This window comes from Rhinopithecus roxellana, chromosome 4 (genome assembly GCF_007565055.1).
Source record: "Rhinopithecus roxellana isolate Shanxi Qingling chromosome 4, ASM756505v1, whole genome shotgun sequence".
In the NCBI taxonomy this organism is placed as follows: domain Eukaryota; kingdom Metazoa; phylum Chordata; class Mammalia; order Primates; family Cercopithecidae; genus Rhinopithecus; species Rhinopithecus roxellana.
In genome coordinates, this window is record NC_044552.1 from 76384142 (window position 1) to 76404856 (window position 20715).

General features: G+C 42.1%; 2 protein-coding genes across 4 annotated transcripts in view; one reads left to right on the forward strand and one right to left on the reverse strand.

Annotated features, from left to right (window-relative positions):
* QRSL1 (glutaminyl-tRNA amidotransferase subunit QRSL1) overlaps positions 1-4639 on the reverse strand; it is a 38762-nt gene extending 34123 nt beyond the window's left edge. Inside the window, exon 1 of the mRNA XM_010352500.2 lies at positions 4424-4639. Coding sequence (XP_010350802.1) covers positions 4424-4447 — 24 coding nt within the window. The 5' untranslated portion in view covers positions 4448-4639. The remainder of the gene's footprint in view (positions 1-4423) is intronic.
* Positions 4039-20715, forward strand: part of RTN4IP1 (reticulon 4 interacting protein 1) — a 59694-nt gene continuing 43017 nt past the window's right edge. Inside the window, exons 1-4 of one of the 3 annotated variants that reach the window (XM_030929533.1) lie at positions 4039-4286; positions 11593-11744; positions 13051-13119; positions 14903-15027. In XM_030929533.1, the coding sequence (XP_030785393.1) occupies positions 11619-11744; positions 13051-13119; positions 14903-15027 (320 nt within the window). In that variant the 5' untranslated portion in view covers positions 4039-4286; positions 11593-11618. Of the gene's footprint in view, positions 4287-4547; positions 5372-11592; positions 11745-13050; positions 13120-14902; positions 15028-20715 lie in introns of those variants that run through there. The other 2 variants (XM_010389775.2, XM_030929532.1) reach the window with 2 other exon arrangements.

A 20715-nucleotide genomic window follows, 5' to 3' on the forward strand; every position in this document is an offset into this window, starting at 1 on the left:
CATGGTCCCTTAAGAGTCATCTGAAGGAGCTTTTAAAATTTTGACTCAGATCATGTCCACAGATTCAAAACTTTCCAGAAGATTCCCATTACACTTTGAATAAAATCCATACTCCCTACTGTGGCCTCAAAGGTTCTCTGCAGTTTGGCTCCTACCTGTCTTCCTAACCTCTTCTCTCATTGCTGTCTTCATTCACTTCTCTCCAGGCATGCTGGCCCTCTTGCTATTCCTTGAACATGTTAAGCTTGCTCTTGTTTTAGGGTCTTTGTACTTACTGTTCCATCTGCCTGGAATGCTATTCTCTCAGATCTGCCCAGTGTTTCCCCTTCATATCCTTCTGGTCTCTATTAAGTATTATTCACTCAGTCAGAGAAATCTTCCCTGGCCACTCTAGCTAAAATGTCCAGCTCCCTCAACTAGTTATCACACTATGATCTACTTAATTTTTCTCCACAGTACTTATACTACTTGAAATTATATCCTTTACTTTTTTTTAAAAAAAAGTGTTTAATGGCTGCATTTGCACAAAAAAATGTTAGGTTTCAGGAAGCAGGAGCTTCTGGCAGTCTTTAATGCTACCCCCCAGTGGCTGGAACACAGAGGTACTCACTAAATGTTAGTTGAATGAATAACAGTTGTTTAAAATTTAGAATTGATTTCACTATAGAGCAATGATTAGTTTTTCTAAAGTTGAAGCTCCAAGAAGCCAAATGAATATATCCTTCTTTAAACTTTAGGATTAATAATATTAGCCTGGTGCCTCGCTCCTAGAAACACTGGGATCATGCCACAAAAGACAGGCAAAAGTGAGATTCCTCCCCCTTTCTGAATGTACCTGGGTAAAATTTACAAATAGGAATTTTACCTACTTGGCATTTTACCTCTTTTTTGTGCCTAATCCCAGGACTCCTGTTACCATAAGCCTCCACTCACATCCCCCAAATTGCCTCCATCATTTCCAGCCCTTCTCCCTAATTCAATTCCCAGCAAATTTTCCCCTCTTCAACTGATTATCTCAATTAAGGTATTATGAAGAAATTTGAACTGTTATAATTTACAACAATGGGTGAACAAATTGTTCAACCTTCTCAGGCATCTGTACATATTAAAAATATAATTAAATTGAAAGATAATTTGTATGAATTAATCTCTAATTGGTAGAATTTAGGGCATCAGTACACTGATGTGCAAAAAATACAAAGTAGAAGGTAGTTTTAGAGCTGGGGAAATAACCACCAAATGTTTTGCATGCTAGGCATTAATAGGTGTTTGTTAAAGGAGTGATTAAGTAAAAGTAATCATGCCAAGGCAAGCTCTGGGTCTTCCCCTGGGTCAGCTCTCCTGAATAGTTCTTTCTCCCCCATGATGCAAAAGTTGTTTTTCACTATGGCTCACTCAATGACACCAGAGAGAAGTAGCACTAAAAAAGGTAGCACTTAAGGAGCTATGACAGTTGTCAAAATCAAAATAGAGTCACTTGTGTTAAAATCCTGACAAATGGAGTCAGGGAAGGTCAAGAAGAGAGGGTTCTCATGCACCAATGCCTGATAAGAACTATCACACTCCACCTGACAAGGGATTGATAACCGAAGTACATAAGGAGTTCAAAAAACTCAACAGGAAAAAAATCCAATAATCAAATTAAAAATGGGCAAAAGATCGGAATAGACATTTCTCAAAAGAAAGACATATAAATGGCAAACTGGTATATGAAAACGTGCTCAACATCACTGATCATCAGAGAACTGCAAATCAAAACTACAATGAGTTATCATCTCACTCCACTTAAAATGGCTTCTTCCAAAAGACAGGCAATAATGAATGCTGGTGAGGATGGAGAAGAGTTGGTTGAAATGTAAATTACTACAGCCACTATGGAGAATAGTATGGAGCTTCCTCAAAAACCTAAAAATAGAACTACTGGTTGGGCACAGTGGCTCACACCTGTAATCCTAGCACTTTGGGAGGCTGAGGGAGGAGGATTGCTTGAGGCCAATAATTCAAGACCACCCTGGCCAACACAGTGAGACCCTGTCTCTTAAAAAAAATTAAAAATAAATAAATAAAAATAGCACAACCACATGATCCAGCAATCTCACTGCTAGGTGTATAAGCACCTAAAAGAAAGAAAATCAACATAGCAAAGACATATCTGCTCTCTCATGTTTATTGCAGCACTATTCACAATAGCCAAGATTTGAAAGCAACCTAAGTATCTACCAACAGATGAATGGATAGAGAAAATGTCCTACATGTACACAATGGAGTACTATTCAGCCATAAAAAGAATGAGAGCCTGTCATTTGCAACAACATGGATGGAACTGGAGGGCATTATGTTAAGTGAAATAAGCCAGGCACAGAAAGACAAACTTCCCATGTTCTCACCTATTTGTGGGAGTTAAAAATTAAAACAATTGATCTCGTGGAGGTAGAGTAGAATGATGGTTACCAGAAGCTAGAAAGGGTAGTAGTAGGGGTGGGAAGTGGGGATGGGTAATGTGTACAAAAATATAGACAGAATGAATAAGATACAGTATTTGATAGCACAGTGGGTGATTACAGTCAACAATAATTTATTGTACATTTAAAAATAACTAAAAGAGTATAACTGGAATGTCTGTAACACAAAGAAATGATAAATGCTTGAGGTGATGGACACACCATTTACTCTGATGTGATTACTATGCATTGTATGCCTGTATCAAAATATCTCACATGCCCCATAAACACGTACAACTACTATGTACCCATTAAAATTTTTTAAAAAACAACAATCATAAGACTGCAAAAAACACAACCTTACACAAAGGCCATTGCAACCTTCCACACACACAAGTACTTCTGCAAGGATGTCTGTCCAGCAACTGGCCATCCAATCTTGGACTGATGCCACCTTTGTGACTGATCCTTGTGGCCAAGGATAACTGATTCAAAATAATTTATGTAATCTTTTTCTGTCTTTAAAAACATCCTTTGCCCCAACCTCCTTGAGTAGGCACATAGTTTACTATATCACACATATTCCCATTGCATTGCTACCCCAAAATAAATATTTTCTTTAGAGTCTCTTTCTGTTACTTAGATTGCCAGTGGAAAAGGCAGAAAAAGGAAATACCATATTTTTATAGGTTGTATTTAATTTTAAAACAAGTTTTGGGTGTTGTCCACTTATTAATTTATTTTTTAAAGAACAAATTTGATTCGATGCAATTTAAAATGGTAAAATAATAATTATTTTGGGGAGGAATTATTTATTATTTAAAGCCTGTGGATTTAAAGTTCTTATTATATATTACAGCTATCTATAATTATAATTCCAGGCTGCCAGCTGGAAAACAAACAAACAAAACAACTTCTAGGGTGCAATAAAAAGGAAGATGGAAGGCAGTTTAGGTCCTCAGCGCCTACTTCTTACCAGAAATCACCTGAAGCCCCCATTAAACCGTACTCCTGAACCTACCACACAGATCTAATTAAGTCTAGAGTGGGACATAGCTTTAGTTTTAACAGGTGCTTCACGTGACTCTGATAGCAACTGGCCTGCAGGCAGTTCTAAGGTTGAGTGATGTGAACCAGGCAGTAAAAAGACCTGAATTAAAGCTTAACAGCAGACATAACGCGAGAGGGCAGATTCCAGCCATATCTGCAAGACAGAATGAACAGGGCTTAGTGATTTACTGTATATGAAAGATGAGAAAGAATCTAAAGGCAAATGAGATAATATTTGTGCCATTAAAAAGAGACTATTAAGAATTCAGAAATACCAGAGCTTTTGTTTTTTGAGACGGGGGTTGAGAGGTAAGTCCTGTTACAATGATTACTTCACTGATTAAAGTGAATTTCAGGGTGCTTATGTGACAGTTAGAAGAACTGCCCAGAAGGCGTTCACAAATACAGCCTAGACGTTCAAACATGACGTCCAGGAAATGGAGACACGGGTTAGGGAATCCCTGGTATCTTAGTGGTTGGTAAATCCTAGACAACGAATTCTTTGAAAAAACCCAAACATTACTCGTTTGAATTTTGCAAACTACGGTTTCGCTGGGCTTCTTAGCGACAACTGCAGCTATGTGTCGGGGACAGAAGAGAGACTGAAGTGGCTCCGCAAGCCCCCTTTATCTGGCAAAGCCCACTCCGAGACCATCCGGTGCTCGACCTACACCAGAACAAACGTCTAATAGTGAGAAGCCGATTCACCACCCCACAGATCCGCGGTGCAGAGATTTCCCAGCTAAGGTCCTAACTCCTGAATGGGTACGGCGAGTACATCCTAAGGACCGAAAGGTACCTATCCCCCACTCAGTTCAAGAGAAGGCAGCGAGGTGGGCCAAGATGCGTGGTAAGGCCCAGGGACTCTTTGTCAACGAAGTCCGCTGAACTTTCCGCCCTCCCGGGGGCCTCAGCGGGCCAATTCCACTCACTTCTCGGAGGGTCCGGCCCAGCATGGTCCTCGTGCCCTGCCTGCCACCATAGGAGCCAGGCAAGGCGGAAAAAGAGGTCACCGGTTGCTAGTGATAGTACATGGACGCAGCCATCTTTAATTGTCCCTGAGCCCTTCAACATCGAGTACTTGGATTGGTTTAATTGCAGCCCGAGGAAATGATCTTTGCAGGCGATTGGTCGGCGCCGCAAAGCCACCCCGGCGGCTGAGGAGAGCGGGCAGGCAAGGAGATTCCGGGCCAGGGTCGCGGCGGCAGTCGGCAAGCGTTTGATTCTTTGGGGTTGGATCGCGAGCGGTGTCTGCTTGTCCCGCCGAGGTCTCCCAGGACAGGGCAGGGATCTAGGGGGTTTGCGCACCTGCTTTTTTATTCCCCCCTTTTTTTTGGAAGGGGAGAGGGTGAAAGGGAGGGAGGAGAATGGACAGAATACTGACTGGAACGTTAATTGGAGCATTTCATATGCGAAGAGCAGAATAAAAGTTCCATATTCTTTCAATTTCTCCATTAGATTAGCTTCATTTTCGAATGCTCCGTTTTGCATGCTTAATTTTGAAACTAGCCCGTGGTTTGGCAGAATTTGACCTAATTCAGGGGTGAGAGTTTGATCCAGTCCAAGTGTATTTGAATTTGAGCACGCAGTTCAACCAGTGTTTACAATGGAATTTCTGAAGACTTATGTACTTAGAAGAAATGCATGCACTGCTGTTTGCTTCTGGAGAAGCAAAGTTGTCCAAAAGCCTTCAGTTAGAAGGATTAGTACTACCTTTTCAAGGAGCACTGTCATGCCTGCTTGGGTGATAGATAAATATGGGAAGAATGAAGTGCTTCGATTCACTCAGAACATGATGATACCTATCATACACTATCCAAATGAAGTCATTGTCAAAGTTCACGCTGCCAGTGTAAATCCTATAGACGTTAATATGAGAAGTAAGTTTTCAAAAGACATTGTTGCCTTTTTTAAAAAAATCACTATTTCATAAGGTATGCAGTTTAAAAAAGTTTGACTACGCTTCTTTGGTCAACTCAAATGAATCATTTAGGTTTTTAACAATACCTCTGCAAATATTTTTTCCAAAATTTTTGAAATTGCAATGGCCAGGGTATCTTTCTGGCCATTTGTCTTGACAAAATACAAGCTTGATTGTTTTCATGCGTCCTTAAATATGTAAGTTCAGACTTGAGAACTGTGTCTGTAGCTAACTTTTCTTTTCTTTCTTTTTTTTTTTTTTTGAGACTGAATCTCTGTCACCCAGGCTGGAGTGCAGTGGCCTGCTCACTGTAACCTCCGCCTCCTGGGTTCAAGCAAAATTTCTCCTGCCTCAGCCTCCGGAGTAGCTGGGATTACAGGCGCGTGCCACCACACCAGGCAAATTTTTTTGTATTTTTAGTAAAGATGGGGTTTCACCATGTTGGTCAGGCTGTTCTCCAACTCCTGACCTTAGGTGATCCGCCTGCCTCGGCCTTCCAAAGTGCTGGGATTACAGACGAGTCACTGCGCCAGGCCTATCTCTGTAACTAAACTTCTGTCCGGGGAACTTTGTGGTATTCTGAGATCCATCACAGGCTTCGAAAGTATAGTTATGTTTCCTCGTCAGTTCAGAATTTGTGGGGTTTTTTGTTTGTTTTTGAGACAGAATCTCGCTCTATTGTCAGGCTGGAGTGTAATGGCGCGTTCTTGGTTCACTGCAGCCTCCGCCTTCCGGGTTCAAATGATTCTCCTGCCTCAGCCTCCCAAGTAGCTGGGACTACAGACATGCGCCGCCAGGCCCAGCTAAATTTTGTATTTTCAGTAGAGACTGGGGGGGTGGGGGTGGGGCGGGGGGGTTCACTGTGTTGGTGGGAGACTGAGGCAGGAGAATCGCTTGAACCTGGAAGATGGAGGTTGTAGTGAGCCAAGAACACGCCATTGCACTCCAGCCTGGCGATAGAGTGAGACTCCGTCTCAAAAGAAAAAATAAATAAAAATAATGAATTGAATTGACTTTACTGTGATTGTCTCATGAAATCTACATCTGTGTTCTTTGTTTTGAAGTAATAATTGCTACTACCAGTTGAGCATGCCGTTTTCCTTTATTCTTTTTACATTAGGCTTGAAGAGAGTTCAGTTTTTTATAAGATATGTCTTTTAGTGGTAAGATTTACTCAATGATCAGCATGTTTTTTCCTTTGATTGTAAGTTCTTTCAAGATAGATCCCATGCTTTGTCAACCTGTTTCAGTGCTTCACATATGCAGTTGTCATTCAGCCAATATTTCTATGCCTTTTTATCTTTTTGTTCTGAATTAAGATAACAAACTTAAATTAGCAGTATTTTATCCATGAGTAATTTTTACATTTTGTCTTCATTTAGATCTGTTAGCTTTTTATTTCTTTAAATGCACATGCGTAATTCATGCCATGTACATTTTCATTTAAACAGAATAGCTGTATCTAGACTTTTCTTGGCTGCTGTTTAATAATCTAACACTGTAAAACATTTCACTTTTATATAGTAGTCTTGAAATATCTTAGTTTTTTGTGACTTGATTGGGTAATATTATTCGCAAGTTATCATCTTTTTTTTTTTTTCCTTCCATTTGAGGATATGTTATTGTCTTTGCAGAAGATATCTGAAACAGTAGCTTGGGGAAATAAAATAATGAGTAGAAGATTGTAAACTGTAGGAAGCAGTTATTTCCCTTGACAAGAAAGCAAGAGACATGTCTATTTTATTTGAGAGATGAAGCCTGGCTGTTTTTCTGGAGATGGCCACTACTGTTGGACATAAAATAATAGATCATAGAAATGGCTAAAGAAATGAAGAATTTTTACGTGGGGAAAAAATGCAGCCAACAGCATCATACCAACAAAGTTTGGTGTCTTTAGATGGGATTAACGTCTTTAAACTGATGACAGATTTAGGATTTTTCAAATTGGCCCAACTCTCTGAACAAGTCAAGGTGGCAACCCCTGTCAATGGGATGGAACACTTAAGGGCCCCATTCAGTCATCTGTGTCACCAAACAGGTTCTCAATTACTAACTGCCAGCTGACTACATTCTGGGTTGAGGCTCTTGTTAGATAGTACCAGTGATCCAAGGCTACTCAGTTGATGCATTAGCATATCAGGGGACCAAGAAAACTAGAAACAACCTTGAGCTGCAGTTTCTGTACCTCAAAGAGGACTGAAACCTTTCTGCAGGTCTTAAACAGCAGCTAAAGTTTGACATGGCTAAATGTCCACTTCTGTTGCTCAAACCACATAGAGGTTTCAGTGAAGATTTGTTTAATTATCTTTAGCAGTGGAAAAGGCTTATAAGACAGGAAAAGTGAAGCACATGACTTTTGTGAATATTACAGGTGAATTTTTTTTTTTTTCCCCCTGACAGAGTATAATCCTAACTAGCCAGATGGCAAATGTGTAATGTTGGTATAATGGCCATCAGCTTAGATTTTCTGGAACTTTCCCACCTTTCAAACACTTGATCCCATGTGTCTTGATTTTTTATTAGAAACACAACTCATGCAAGCTACCCGCCTGTCAGCATCTCTCTCCGTATCTTCTACCTTCCCTCCTGCTGTATGGATCGGCTGTCACTGCTTTCACAGAAGGCCAGCCCTCAGCTTGTGTTTCTAATCCCATCCCCTCTCACCTACTCTGGGATATCATTCCAGCAGTTATCTCCTGCATCCTCAATCTTTTCTTTTCTACTGGATCATCCCCATTAGCATACAGACTTGCTATTATTTCTCCTTTCTTAAGAAGAAGGAAAAAAAGCCACTCAAAAGTCCTCTGTCCATCCTAGTTGCCACTTCGAGCTACTGTTCCATTTCTCTGCTCCCCTTACAACAAAACTATTTTAAACAGAGTTCAGTCTTCTCATGGCCTCCAGTCCCTTATTTCCCATTCTCTCAAGAGCACACTACACAGCAGCTGCTCCTGGCAGGGTTACCAAAGGTCTGTATGTTGTTAGATCCAGGCTTGTTTGTTTGTTTGTTTGTTGTTTGTTTTAAAGCCTCTTAGCAGTTTTGGACCTTATTTGAAAACCTGTCTCTCCTGTCAGCAGCATTGAACGTCTTTAAACTGCCTCCTTAGTCTCCTTTGCTGCTTTCTCCTCATTCCTGAGATCTAATGGATTGCCCATAGGAGTGGGTGCAGGGCAAGGGGAGATGTACAGAACGAGTTAGTGACTGGAGCATGCGTTGTGAGGCAGGGAGTGAGCGGTACATGACCCTGGAGAGGTAGGCAGGGTGCCTATCATGGGGAGCCTCACATGGCAGACATGTTCTCAGAAAAATGTCAAGCAGAAGAGAGAATAGCAGATACTTTTGAGTCTGAGAAAAGTCATATTATATGTGGAAGCCATGTAATAAATTACTCTGGATTATTATACAGTAGCAAATTTACTGGAACAAAAAAAATTGTAATTAAAAGAATGTTTTCAGTTTTATTTAGCTGATATTTATGTAAATATTCTTCTTCTTCTTCTTCTTTTTTTTTTTTTTTTTTTTTGAGACAGAGCTTTGCTTTGTTACCCAGGCTGGAGTGCAGTGGTGTGACCATGGCTCACTGCAGTCTCAAACTCCTTGGCTCAAGCAATCCTCCTGCCTCAGCCTCCTGAGTAGCTGGGACTACAGGCATGTACCACTATGCCTGGCTAATTTTTCAAAGTTTTAGTAGAGACGAGGCCTTGCTATATTACCCAGGCTGGTTTTGAACTCCTGAACTCAAGCAGTCCTCCCACCTTGGTCTCCCAAAGTCCTGGGATTACAGGTGTGAGCCATCGCACCTGGCCTGTAAATATTCTTAAAAATAAAAAGATATGGGCCAGGTGCGGTGGCTTATGCCTGTAATCCCAGCACTTTGGGAGGCCAAGGTGGGTGGATCGCTTGAGCCCAGGAGTTTGAGACCAGCCTGGCCAACATGACGAATCCCTGTTTCTACAACAATTAGCCAGACGTTGTGGCACACACCTGTAATCCCAGCTACTCCAGAGGCTGAGGCATGAGAATGGCTTGAACCCAGGAAGTGGAGGTTGCAGTGAGCCAAGATCACATCCCTGCACTTGGGCAACAGAGTGAAGCTTCATCTCTTAAAAAAAAAAATAGGCCAGGCGTGGTGGCTCCCTATACTCCCAGCACTCTGGGAGACTGAGGTGGGCAGATCGTGAGGTCAGGAGATTGAGACTATCCTGGCCAAAATGGTGAAATGCTGTCTCTACTAAAAATACAAAAATTAGCTGGCTGTGGTGTGTGCCTGTAATCCCAGCTACTTGGGAGGCTGAGGCAGGAGAATCACTTGAACCCGGGAGGCAGAGGTTGCAATGAGCCGAGATTGCGTGACTGCACTCCAGCCTGACAACAGAGCAAGACCCTGTCTCAAAAAAATTAAATAAATAAAAAAAAAGATGTATAATAAAACAACTTGATTTTACACGTCAGAACAGATGCAGCCAAGTGGTTTTTCTTCACTCAGGAATTTATTCCAATTTATTTCAAAGATGTTGTTCTGGAAATATTTTTAAGGATGTGGGGATCATTACTCATAAACTATTGTCAGTATCAAGTACTTTATATTCTTGCCTTATTTATTTATTAACTTCAAACAGCTTAAACGTTTATCTTCACCAGACCTGTCACTAAATATTTTATTGTTTAAAAGGTTCATAGACCGGGCGCTGTGGCTTATGCCTGTAATCCCAGCACTTTGGGAGGCTGAGGCAGGTGGATCACAAGGTCAGGAGATTGAGACCATACTGGCTAACACAATGAAACCCTGTCGCTACTAAAAATACAAAAAGGATAACTGGGCATGGTGATGGGCGCATGTAGTCCCAGCTACTCAGGAAGCTGAGGCAGGAGAAAGGTGTGAACCCAGGGAGATGGAGCTTGCAGTGAGCCGATATCACCCCACTGCACTCCAGCCTGGGTGACAGAGCTAGACTCCATCTCTTAAAAAAAAAAAAAAAAGGAAAAAAAAGGTTCCTGAATGAATACGTTAATAAAGACATACTCTTCAAAGAACAAAGCAAAACTGTATAAAAGATAATACTAAAAGTTCTGAAGACAATTTCAAAATTTGAATTTCACAAATATTTTGAACAATGGTGGCTTTAGTTTAATAAGTTTAATAAATTTAGTTTAATAAGTTTAGATAATAAGATTATCACTTTCCAAGTAAATTTTTTTTTAAAGAAAATAAATCCATCTTTTTATGCTTTCCCATGTATTGGCAAAAAATTATAAGGTTGATTACTTTTTTTTTTTTTTTTCTTGAGGCGGAGTCTCGCTCTGTCACTGGGACTGGAGTGCAGTGGCCAGATCTCAGCTCACTGCAAGCTCCGCCTCCCGGGTTTAGGCCATTCTCCTGCCTCAGCCTCCCGAGTAGCTGGGACTACAGGCGCCGCCACCTCGCCCGGCTAGTTTTTGTATTTTTAGTAGAGACAGGGTTTCACTGTGTTAGCCAGGATGGTCTCGATCTCCTGACCTCGTGATCCGCCTGTCTCGGCCTCCCAAAGTGCTGGGATTACAGGCTTGAGCCACCGCGCCCGGCCCAAGGTTGATTACTTTTTAAAAAAGCTTTTAAGTTCATGGGTACAAGTGCAGGTTTGTTACATAGGTAAGCTTGTGTCATGGGGGTTTGTTGTACAGATTATTTCATCTCCCAAGTATTAAGCCTCATACCCACTAGTTATTTTTCTTAATCCTCCTCCTCTTCCCACCCTCTACCCTCTGAAAAACCCCAGTGTTCTCCTGTACGTGTCCATGTGTTCTCCTCATTTAGCTCCCACTTATAAGTGAAAACATGGTATTTGGTTTTCTGTTCCTGTGTTAGTTTGCTAAGGATAATGGCCTCCAGTTCCATCCATGTCCCTGGAAAGAACATGATCTTGTTCCTTTTTGTGACTGCATAGTATTCCGTGGTGTTTATGTACCACAGTTTTTTAATCCAGTCTATCATTGTTGGGCAGTTAGGTTGATTCCATGTCTTTGCTATTGTGAATACTATTGCAGTGAACATATACTTGCATGTGTCTTTGTAATAGAATGATTTATAATCTACATCTTAAAGACCTAAAATTGTACTGGACTATAACCCTGTAGTAGTTTTAAAAGCATTTCATACTTACATTTGGAGGAAACAGATAAATTGTATTTTTATTTTACAGGTGGTTATGGAGCTAAAGCTTTAAATATGAAGCGTGATCCTTTACACATGAAAATCAAAGGAGAAGAATTTCCTCTGACTCTGGGTCGGGATGTCTCTGGCGTGGTGATGGAATGTGGGCTTGATGTGAAATACTTCAAGCCTGGAGATGAGGTGAGTTGGGGAATGCCACTATTCCTGCAGGGGTCCAACCCATAGACCCTGATCCAGCGATGGATGAGAGATGTACACTGACACAGATATTTTGCCTGTCAGTGCGGCTAACAGGCCTCTGCTCCCTGAATCTGCAGCATCCACCCCATAAACTGAGGAAGTTCACATTTATTTAGTGCGGATTAAATGATGAAGGTCTCGAGTAAACACCATTATAGGGTAATTAACATTGCCGACCGTCCAGTAGGGAGCAATCATGCACCCGTGAAAGATCAAAGGTTGGTCTTAGGACCATGTGAGTAAGCAAACTATTTAGATAAACTGCCCCACATTCCCTAGTTATTTGCTCTAGTTGCTATCAACTCAAGGTAAAGAGGATTAGGCTGCTTTCAGCCAAATCTTTTACTGAAGCTGTGCAACACCCCCAGCCTTCCAAGTAGGTTTGTGTCTACTTCCTGTAACTTTACAATTTTTCCTCTTACAATTTTTCCCACCACCCTGACTGAACTCCCACATATTCCTTTACTAAATGTGCAAATTTCATTCTGTTTCAGAAGTATATTCTATGATGTTGACCTGTTTTCTTGTTTTCAACAAAAGTACTGAGGCTTTGACTAGAACTGTCACTTTTTTGGTTCTGTTGTTACATTTTTTCACGAACAGTTCCGAAATATGATGACTGTACTTGAGTTTGTGTTTTCTAAATTTAGTACTTAAGAAATGCAAGACTTTAAAATATGTAGGATTAGGGTATTTTTTTCCTTGAAAGGGCCTTTAAATGACAATTTTTACCTTATGGATGAGATGGCTTTAAAATAGTTTAAGTTTGGTATAATCACCTATCACTTGTCACTTTGAAGCTTTTGTACCAAGAAATGATAGTTCATAATCATAGCTGACACTGTTCTAGTTGCTTTTTATAAAATATGTCATTTAGTCCCTCTGAGGTAGATAAAGTTAGGCCCAGTTTACAGATGAGGAAGCCAAGCTCTAAAGAGGTCTCCTAACTAATAAGTGGTGGAGCCAGGACTCAAACCCCAGAGATTATGGTCTTATTGGTACTCGAAGTAGTAGTAAATGCAGCAGGATATACTGGCATCTGCTTCCAGTGTGGTTTGACTTGATAAATCCAGAATCATACTAAGTAATACATTTATATCATGAAAATAACACTCCTGCTTAGGTGTAGTGCTGACTTCTGTGTTTTTCACAGCACAAGGTATATATTAGGGAACACCTTCATGCTTAGCTTTGGTCAGAAAATACCTGTGTTTCTAATGAAGCTGTCTGTGTGTGTGTGTTTCAGGTCTGGGCTGCAGTTCCTCCTTGGAAACAAGGCACTCTTTCAGAGTTTGTTGTAGTCAGTGGGAATGAGGTAACCTACCAACTCTAATGAAATGCATTAGAAAGTTTAAACAAAGACTGGCAAATATCTCTGAAATAATTGGTGTTTTTCAGATCTAGTTTATGTTTCATGGGGCAGTTTATAAAGAGATAATACAGAAATTTTTGAGAGATTAAAAAAGTATTTGATGCCATTCAGTAACACTGCCTGCTAACACAGCTGTTTTTCTCTCATGGAGCAGGGATTTGGAATGAGACCTAGAACCCTGCTGTGTTGCTTGGTTTTACCCTAGATAAACAGTCGAAAGCAGATATAGGCAGTAGAGGGGGTGGATTAGTCATCAATGGAGACATGGAAATATCCAGTGGTTTTGAATAACTTTAAAAACAGGAGTCTAATCAAATGCAGTCAGGAGACCGACAAATTGAATAGAGAGAAAGGGGTTAACATTGAGGAAATTGGCTATAGAAGGGAGGGCAGGAAGGGGAAAAAGGTTGTTACTGAGATTAGAGAAAATCTAGAATGATTTCCTTTCCAGAAAATGAGAGTAAAGGAAACAGCTGATCTCAGAAACTAATTAGGATGTGTTTTTGAGAGTTCAAGGTTTATTTGGATTGACTTCAAGACAAATGGGAATATTGATGTGGTCTTTTTATAAACAATGAGGTAGTTATAAACAACAAAGTAGTTTTTATAAACAATGAAGTAGTTATATCTGATAATGTAGCCTACATAACATTATTAAACATCTGTGAGGCAGGTAGAGCTATTCTATACAATATTTATTTGGATAATCTTGGAGTAGGGTATGCAACAGATAGAGCTATACAATATTTATTAAGGATAATCTTGGAGTAAGATATGCAATAAACACTGAACTGGAATAATTTTATAGATTTATCTATGAAAATACAGTTGACACCTGAACAATGCAGGAGTTGGTGCACCTACCCCTGTGCGGTAGAAAATGCACCTACATCTTTTGACTCCCCTAAAACTTAACTGCTAATAGCCTACTGTTACCCAGAAGCGTTACTGATAACATAAAAAGCCAACTAAGACCGGGTGCAGTGGCTCCCGCCTGTAATCCCAGCACTTTGGGAGGCCAAGGTGGGTGGATCACAAGGTCAGGAGTTCGAGACCAGCCTGGCCAATATGGTGAAACCCTGTCTCTACTAAAAATACAAAAATTAGCCAGGCGTGGTGGGGGCTGCCTGTAGTCCCAGCTACTTGGGAGACTGAGGCAGGAGAATCGCTTAAACCTGGGAGGCGGAGGTTGCAGTGAGCCGAGATTGCACCACTGCACTCCAGCCTGGGCGACAGAGCAAGACTCTGTCTCAAAAAAGTCAACTAACACATATTTTATATGTTATGTATATTATATACTGTATTCTTATAATAAATGAAGCTAGAATATGTTATGTATATTATATACTATATTCTTACAATAAAGGAAGCTAGAATATGTTATGTATATTATATACTGTGTTCTTACAATAAAGGAAGCTAGGAAAAATGTTATTAAGAAAATCATAAAGAAAGGTATACTTACTATTCATTAAGTGGATCATCATAAAGATTTTCATCCTTGTTGTCTTCATGTTACTAGAAAGACGAACAGTAGGAAGAAGAGGGGTTGGTTTTGCTGGTCTCAGGGGTGGCAGAGGCAGGAAATCCACATATAAGTGGACTTGCATAATTCAAACCCCTGTTGTTCAAGGGTCAGCTGGATTCCTGTGAAGGTAAATGTGCTTAATTGTGTGCAGAGGTTTGCAAGTCATTGCTTATTTTTGACTGTTGTCTTCAAATGTAGGTCTCTCACAAACCCAAATCACTCACTCATACTCAAGCTGCCTCTTTGCCATATGTGGCTCTCACAGCCTGGTCTGCCATAAACAAAATTGGTGGCCTGAATGACAAGAATTGCACAGGAAAACGGTAAGTGTATCAGTCAGTGGCAGCATCTAAACTTCTTTTCTTTCCTTCTGTGAGTTCCTTGCAGTAGATTTGTTGGAGCTTTGAAATTTAGTATCATTTACATGAACAGAGCTGTACTAACATTTGAAAACAATTTCCAAAGCACTCTATTTGTGTTAGTTTGCATTTTCTTAGCTTCATTCTGTAGATTTTCAGCCCAATCAGTTGGAAATTTTTTAACTGAGATGTGTGGATGGAATGGACTTTAGGTGTCTGAACCTTCTAAAATAATGCAAAATTTTACATGTGATTCTTTAGGAAGAAGATCCATATCTTTTTTTAAATCAAATTCCTAAAAAGGTTAAGAATCATCCCATACAGTTTCTAAAGAATGATGTCAAAGTGAAAATGTTTTTTTCCTACCTCTCCCAGGAGTTATTCTCACACTTGCATATTTCTATAAAGAGACTGCAAAGCTATTGAATATTCTTAAGTTCTCTCAGTCTCAATGCCTAATATCCATTAGGTGAATTCTGATTTCCCAGTGCCTTGAGCGTGTGCTTATTTGGGTTAGCAGCAACACGGTGACCAGAAATGTCTCAGATGTACTTGAGTTTGTATCTGGATTCTGTTGCTTTCCAGCTGGGTGACCCACTCATTCACTTTTTAATGAGTTTTGTTTTGAAGGTTAAATGAGGTAATGCACATTAAACTGGTGACACAGTTTATGGCACATGGGAGGCACTCAGTAAATGGTGGCTACTATTGTTAGCAAGGAGATTATGGTGTTCTTTGTATTTTAGAAAGTTGCCATCATAGAGAAAAATGATGATTTTGTTTTTTGTTGAGAAAACTTCACACTAAGAACCATTGAACAATTGAAGGAAAGAGCTGTAGGTCAAACCATAATAAATAACCTGTTTTTTTTTATTACTAAGGATTGTGCTGGTAACATAACTAAAGTCTGTGTGATTCTGTTCTGTTGTTACGAAACATTGCACTTTACATTTAATGTGTTGGGTGATAGAGCATTAAATTTAATGAAAGTTTAATAGCTGTGTTTTTGAATGCTTATGAAAGCTATTCATCTAATGAGGTGCTGCCCTTTATCTTAGAATTCAAGGTAAATATTTATTCTAAAGGTCAATGCTGTTTACTTTTTAAGCTATTGTGGCTTTGAGAAATGGAAAATTTTAGACCTTATTAGGTGATGATATGTTATATTGAGTTGGGTCTGTTCATTGATTTAGCCCCATGTTAACCAATCTAGAATGAAACCCACTGTAAAGAGTCTCAGTAATTCACATCATGAACTTCTGCTGCATTCACATGTTGTGACCTGTAGGACGCATTTGTCCTGAGTGACTCAATGAGCACAGTGAGACCTCTCTGTCTTAGTCCGTTCAGGCTATTATGACAAAATACCATAAACTGGTGGCTTAGAAACAAGAGAAATTTATTTCTTACAGTTGTGGAGGCTGGGAAGCCTGAGCTCAAGGTGACATCAGATTTTGTGTCTGGTGAGGACCGACTTTCTGTTCTTTAACAGTGCTTTCTCGCTTGTCCTCATATTCTGGAAGGGGTGAGGCTATCCCTGGGGTCTCTCTTTCTTTTCTTTTTTTTTTTTTGAGACGGAGTCTTGCTCTGTCACCCAGGCTGGAGTGCAGTGGCCAGATCTCAGCTCACTGCAAGCTCCACCTCCTGGGTTCACGCCATTCTCCTGCCTCAGCCTCCCAGGTAGCTGGGACTACAGGCGCCGCCACCTCGCCCGGCTAGTTTTTTGTAGTTTTTAGTAGAGACGGGGTTTCACCGTGTTAGCCAGGATGGTCTCGATCTCCTGACCTCGCGATCCGCCCATCTCGGCCTCCCAAAGTGCTAGGATTACAGGCTTGAGCCACCACGCCCGGCCGGGTCTCTCTTTCTTATAAGAGCATGAATCCCATTCATGAGGGTTCTGCTTGCATGACCTAATCACCCCACTGATTTGTTTTTCTAAAGACCACCAGAGCGGGCACAAAAGAACCAGCGAGTAGGCAAGTGTAGGAGCAAAACTGCAAGTTTATTTTGGTCACCTAAGGTGTGGGGAAGAGGTCTGTCGGCCTCTGGCAAAGAAGGCCGACAGAGTCCCCCGGTGGGGCTCTCGGACGGAGTTCCTGCAGTCCCGACATCCCGACAGGAGTGGAGGACTGAGGAAGGCCGCGCGTGGCGTCCATCTGGAGTGGCTTTTCTAGGAGTGGGAGGGCAATAGGCGGGGCATGGGCATGTCGGGGGGCGTTCCACAGGTGCAACCAGGTAAATCTTGGTCTCTTCGGATTGACGTCACCTGGCGCATGCCCGGTTGGTGGCTGCATTTTTGCGGGCGTGGGAAAAGTTGGTGAAGAAGAACCCGGAAGTGCACCATCTTGCCTCCGTTCGTCCAAACAGTCCAACCTTTTATTGGTAATAGTGATAAGGGGCGCCGTGGTCTGTCTGGCTACTTCCTGCTGTTAAGGGGCGTCGTTAAGGTCGGGGCCCATGGTTGGCATTTGGACATACGGATGAAGAATAAAATAAGGCACAGTATTAGTATAGGAATGAGGAATGGAAGCATTTGTTGGAATAGGGGCAAAACCCAGAAGGAAGGTCCCAGCAAGGTTGAGGAGTATGAGATAGTTAAGAAAATTTAGTAAGTTTGAGGCGAGTGGGGGAAAGCCAAACTGATTTCCACTGATTGCTTTCGGTAGGGGCCCTTTTTAGCTGGGAATGAGGAACGAGTGCGCAGAGTAGTTGTTGGCCAGGCAGCAATTAAGGAGTGGAGTTTTTGTGGAGTGGATGGCTTTCTGCTTACTCCTACTACAGAGATATTGGATGGAAGGCTAGGTCCAGAGAAGGACGGCAAAACAGAATAGGTAGCCTCGCTGTTGATTAAAAAATTGATTGTCTTACCCGCTACCAGGAGAGTTACCCGCGGCTCGGCAAGGGTGATGGGGTCCCCGAGTCTTGGCACCTTCAGTTGTCGTCGTCGTCTAGATGTAGGAGCTGGAAGGAGCTCCCAGGATCCTGGGAAAGGGGGTCACGTGGAGACGCGGCACCTGTTCTCAGGGTGGGGCAATGAGACTTCCAGTGTCCTCCCTGCTAGCAAGCAGGGCAGGGGGTTGCTGGTGGACGAGGGCTAGGACATTCACTGGCCCAATGTCCTGATGCCTTGCACTTATAGCAAGGCTGCGTTGGGGCTCAGGGACCTTGCGGACACCTGTTGGCATAGTGTCCTGCCTTGCCGCACTTATAGCAGGCTCCTTTCGTAGCCTTGGAGTCTGCGGAGTGTGTACTCTCTGGCCTGGGGTTACGACTGGGCTGTAAAGCCGCTGCTAGGAGCTATAACTTCTGTTTGAGGCGAGCCTGCGGTCTCCTCTCTGGAGTTATAGACCTTAAAGGCTAATTTAACCAGGTCTTGTATTGGTGTCTGAGGACCATCCTCTACCTTTTGAAGTTTTTTACAAATGTCAGGAGCTGATTGAGAAATGAAATAAGACGCCAAAATGGTGGCCCCTGTTGGGGAGGCCGGATCTAACCGGGTATACTGGGTTAGAACCTCAGTCTGTTTAGGGTAGAGGTTAGGATAACCTGGAGGTCATGCCAAGTTAAGTCATAGGCCTGACAAAGGTATCTAAATTCCTTTATGTATATGGTAGGATTAGCTGAGAAATCACCTAAACGCTTCTCAATTTTGGAAAGATCGGCCAATGAAAAAGGGACATGTACTCTGACTACCCACTCCGCCCCAGCCACCTCTCGCAAAGGTGCTAACACTGTAGGAGGGTGTGGGCAGAGATAGGGGACTCAAGACAGCCAGTTGGGGGCCCCGAAGGAGGCACGGGACCGAGTGGATTACTAGTAGATAAGGAGGAGGAAGGAGGAGTCTGGATGGGAGGAGGAGGAGTCTGGGCAGGAAGGGAGGGGGTGGAGAGAGCGGGGAGAGAAGGAGGAGTATAGGGATGAGAGCTTAAGGCCCAAAAGGCTTGTACGTAATTAATTTCGGACGACTTGCCTAGCCGTTGGCAGAAATTGCTGAGGTCGATCACGCCACAGTGGAAAGGAAAATTAACCGCTTCCTCCTAAGGTCTTGTTCAAGCTGTAAGGTTTTTAAATTGGCTAGGAGGCACCCTAAGGGGGTGCTCTTTGGAAATTTGGACTGGGGGGTTTCCCGTTTGTTTCCTCTTTACTTACACAATGGACACAATGGAAATGGAAGTGGATCTCTGCCTGGCTTCAAAGCGTCCTTTGGAACCAGCAGAGACAGACTGGAGGCTCATGGAGCCAAAGTGGAGATTACCTTCAGGCGGACGTCTCCATCCTGAACGGGTCTCCTGAGCCACTTGGTGGCTCAAAAGTGGGCTCGGACCTGCGCAGGATTTTGGCTGAGGGAGGTAAAGAGGAGACAAGGGCACTTACCCCAGAGAGGCCGTGAGAAGTGAGGGAAGCAGTTCTCAGGTCCTGGTCCGTCTGCCGCGTGGGAGCAGAAGGAGGTTCTTCAACCCTTAGAGGCCTGAGGAGGGGTCTCCTCCTGGGTTTCGGCACCAACTGATTTGTTTTTCTAAAGACCACCAGAGCGGGCACAAAAGAACCATCAAGTAGGCAAGTGTAGGAGCAAAACTGCAAGTTTATTTTGGTCAGCTAAGGTGTGGGGAAGAGGTCTGTCGGCCTCTGGCAAAGAAGGCCGACAGAGTCCCCCAGTGGGGCTCTCGGATGGAGTTCCTGCAGTCCCGACATCCCGACAGGAGTGGAGGACTGAGGAAGGCCGCGCGTGGCGTCCAGTCTGGAGTGGCTTTTCTAGGAGTGGGAGGGCAATAGGCGGGGCATGGGCATGTCGGGGGGCGTTCCACAGGTGCAACCAGGTAAATCTTGGTCTCTTCGGATTGACGTCACCTGGCGCATGCCCGGTTGGTGGCTGCATTTTCGCGGGCACGGGAAAAGTTGGTGAAGAAGAACCCGGAAGTGCACCATCTTGCCTCCGTTCGTCCAAACACCCACCTCCTAATACCATCACCCTGGAGGTTAGGATTTCAACATATGAATTTTGGTGGGACACAAACATTACAAACATTCAGACCATAGCACTTGGTACTTGCTGCTCTCAGAAATTTCGGTTTACTGAAATTACTACACATGGGTTATAATAATGGCCTACCTCTTTTAACTGTTTATTTGTGAGAATCACATGAGAGATGTGAGCACCTTAAAATACTGTAAAAATACTTTTAATGAAGAAATTCTGTAATGAGATTTTATTGTACCTAAAGTCAGAAGTTCCAGTGTCCAAAGTGGATTTTCCATTTGACTATTCATTGTGATTGATGGAGCATATTTTGGCTTCAATATGCTAAGCAATAACTGTTCCTTTTCTGTTAGCTATTGGCACTAAGGCATGCCTTAGTCTGCACAAAGCAGGTCAGTGTTTGTTATCAAAGATGAATCGTCTTTTTTTTCTAATCAGTTAATTAAAGAAAAACCAAAATTAACAATGACAAAAACACCTATCAGCACCTTGGAAGATTTTGTAGGATTTCTTTATGGCAAACAGCTTATTTGAAATTAAGAAAAATCTTTCTAAGGGTTCGATGATGTTTACTTTTTTTCCCCTTTGTTCTGTAGTTTTCTGCAGCAGCTGAGTATCAGTGAACCAAGGAGATAGTTGATTCTTGATGTCATGTAATACTGTCATTTTGTCCA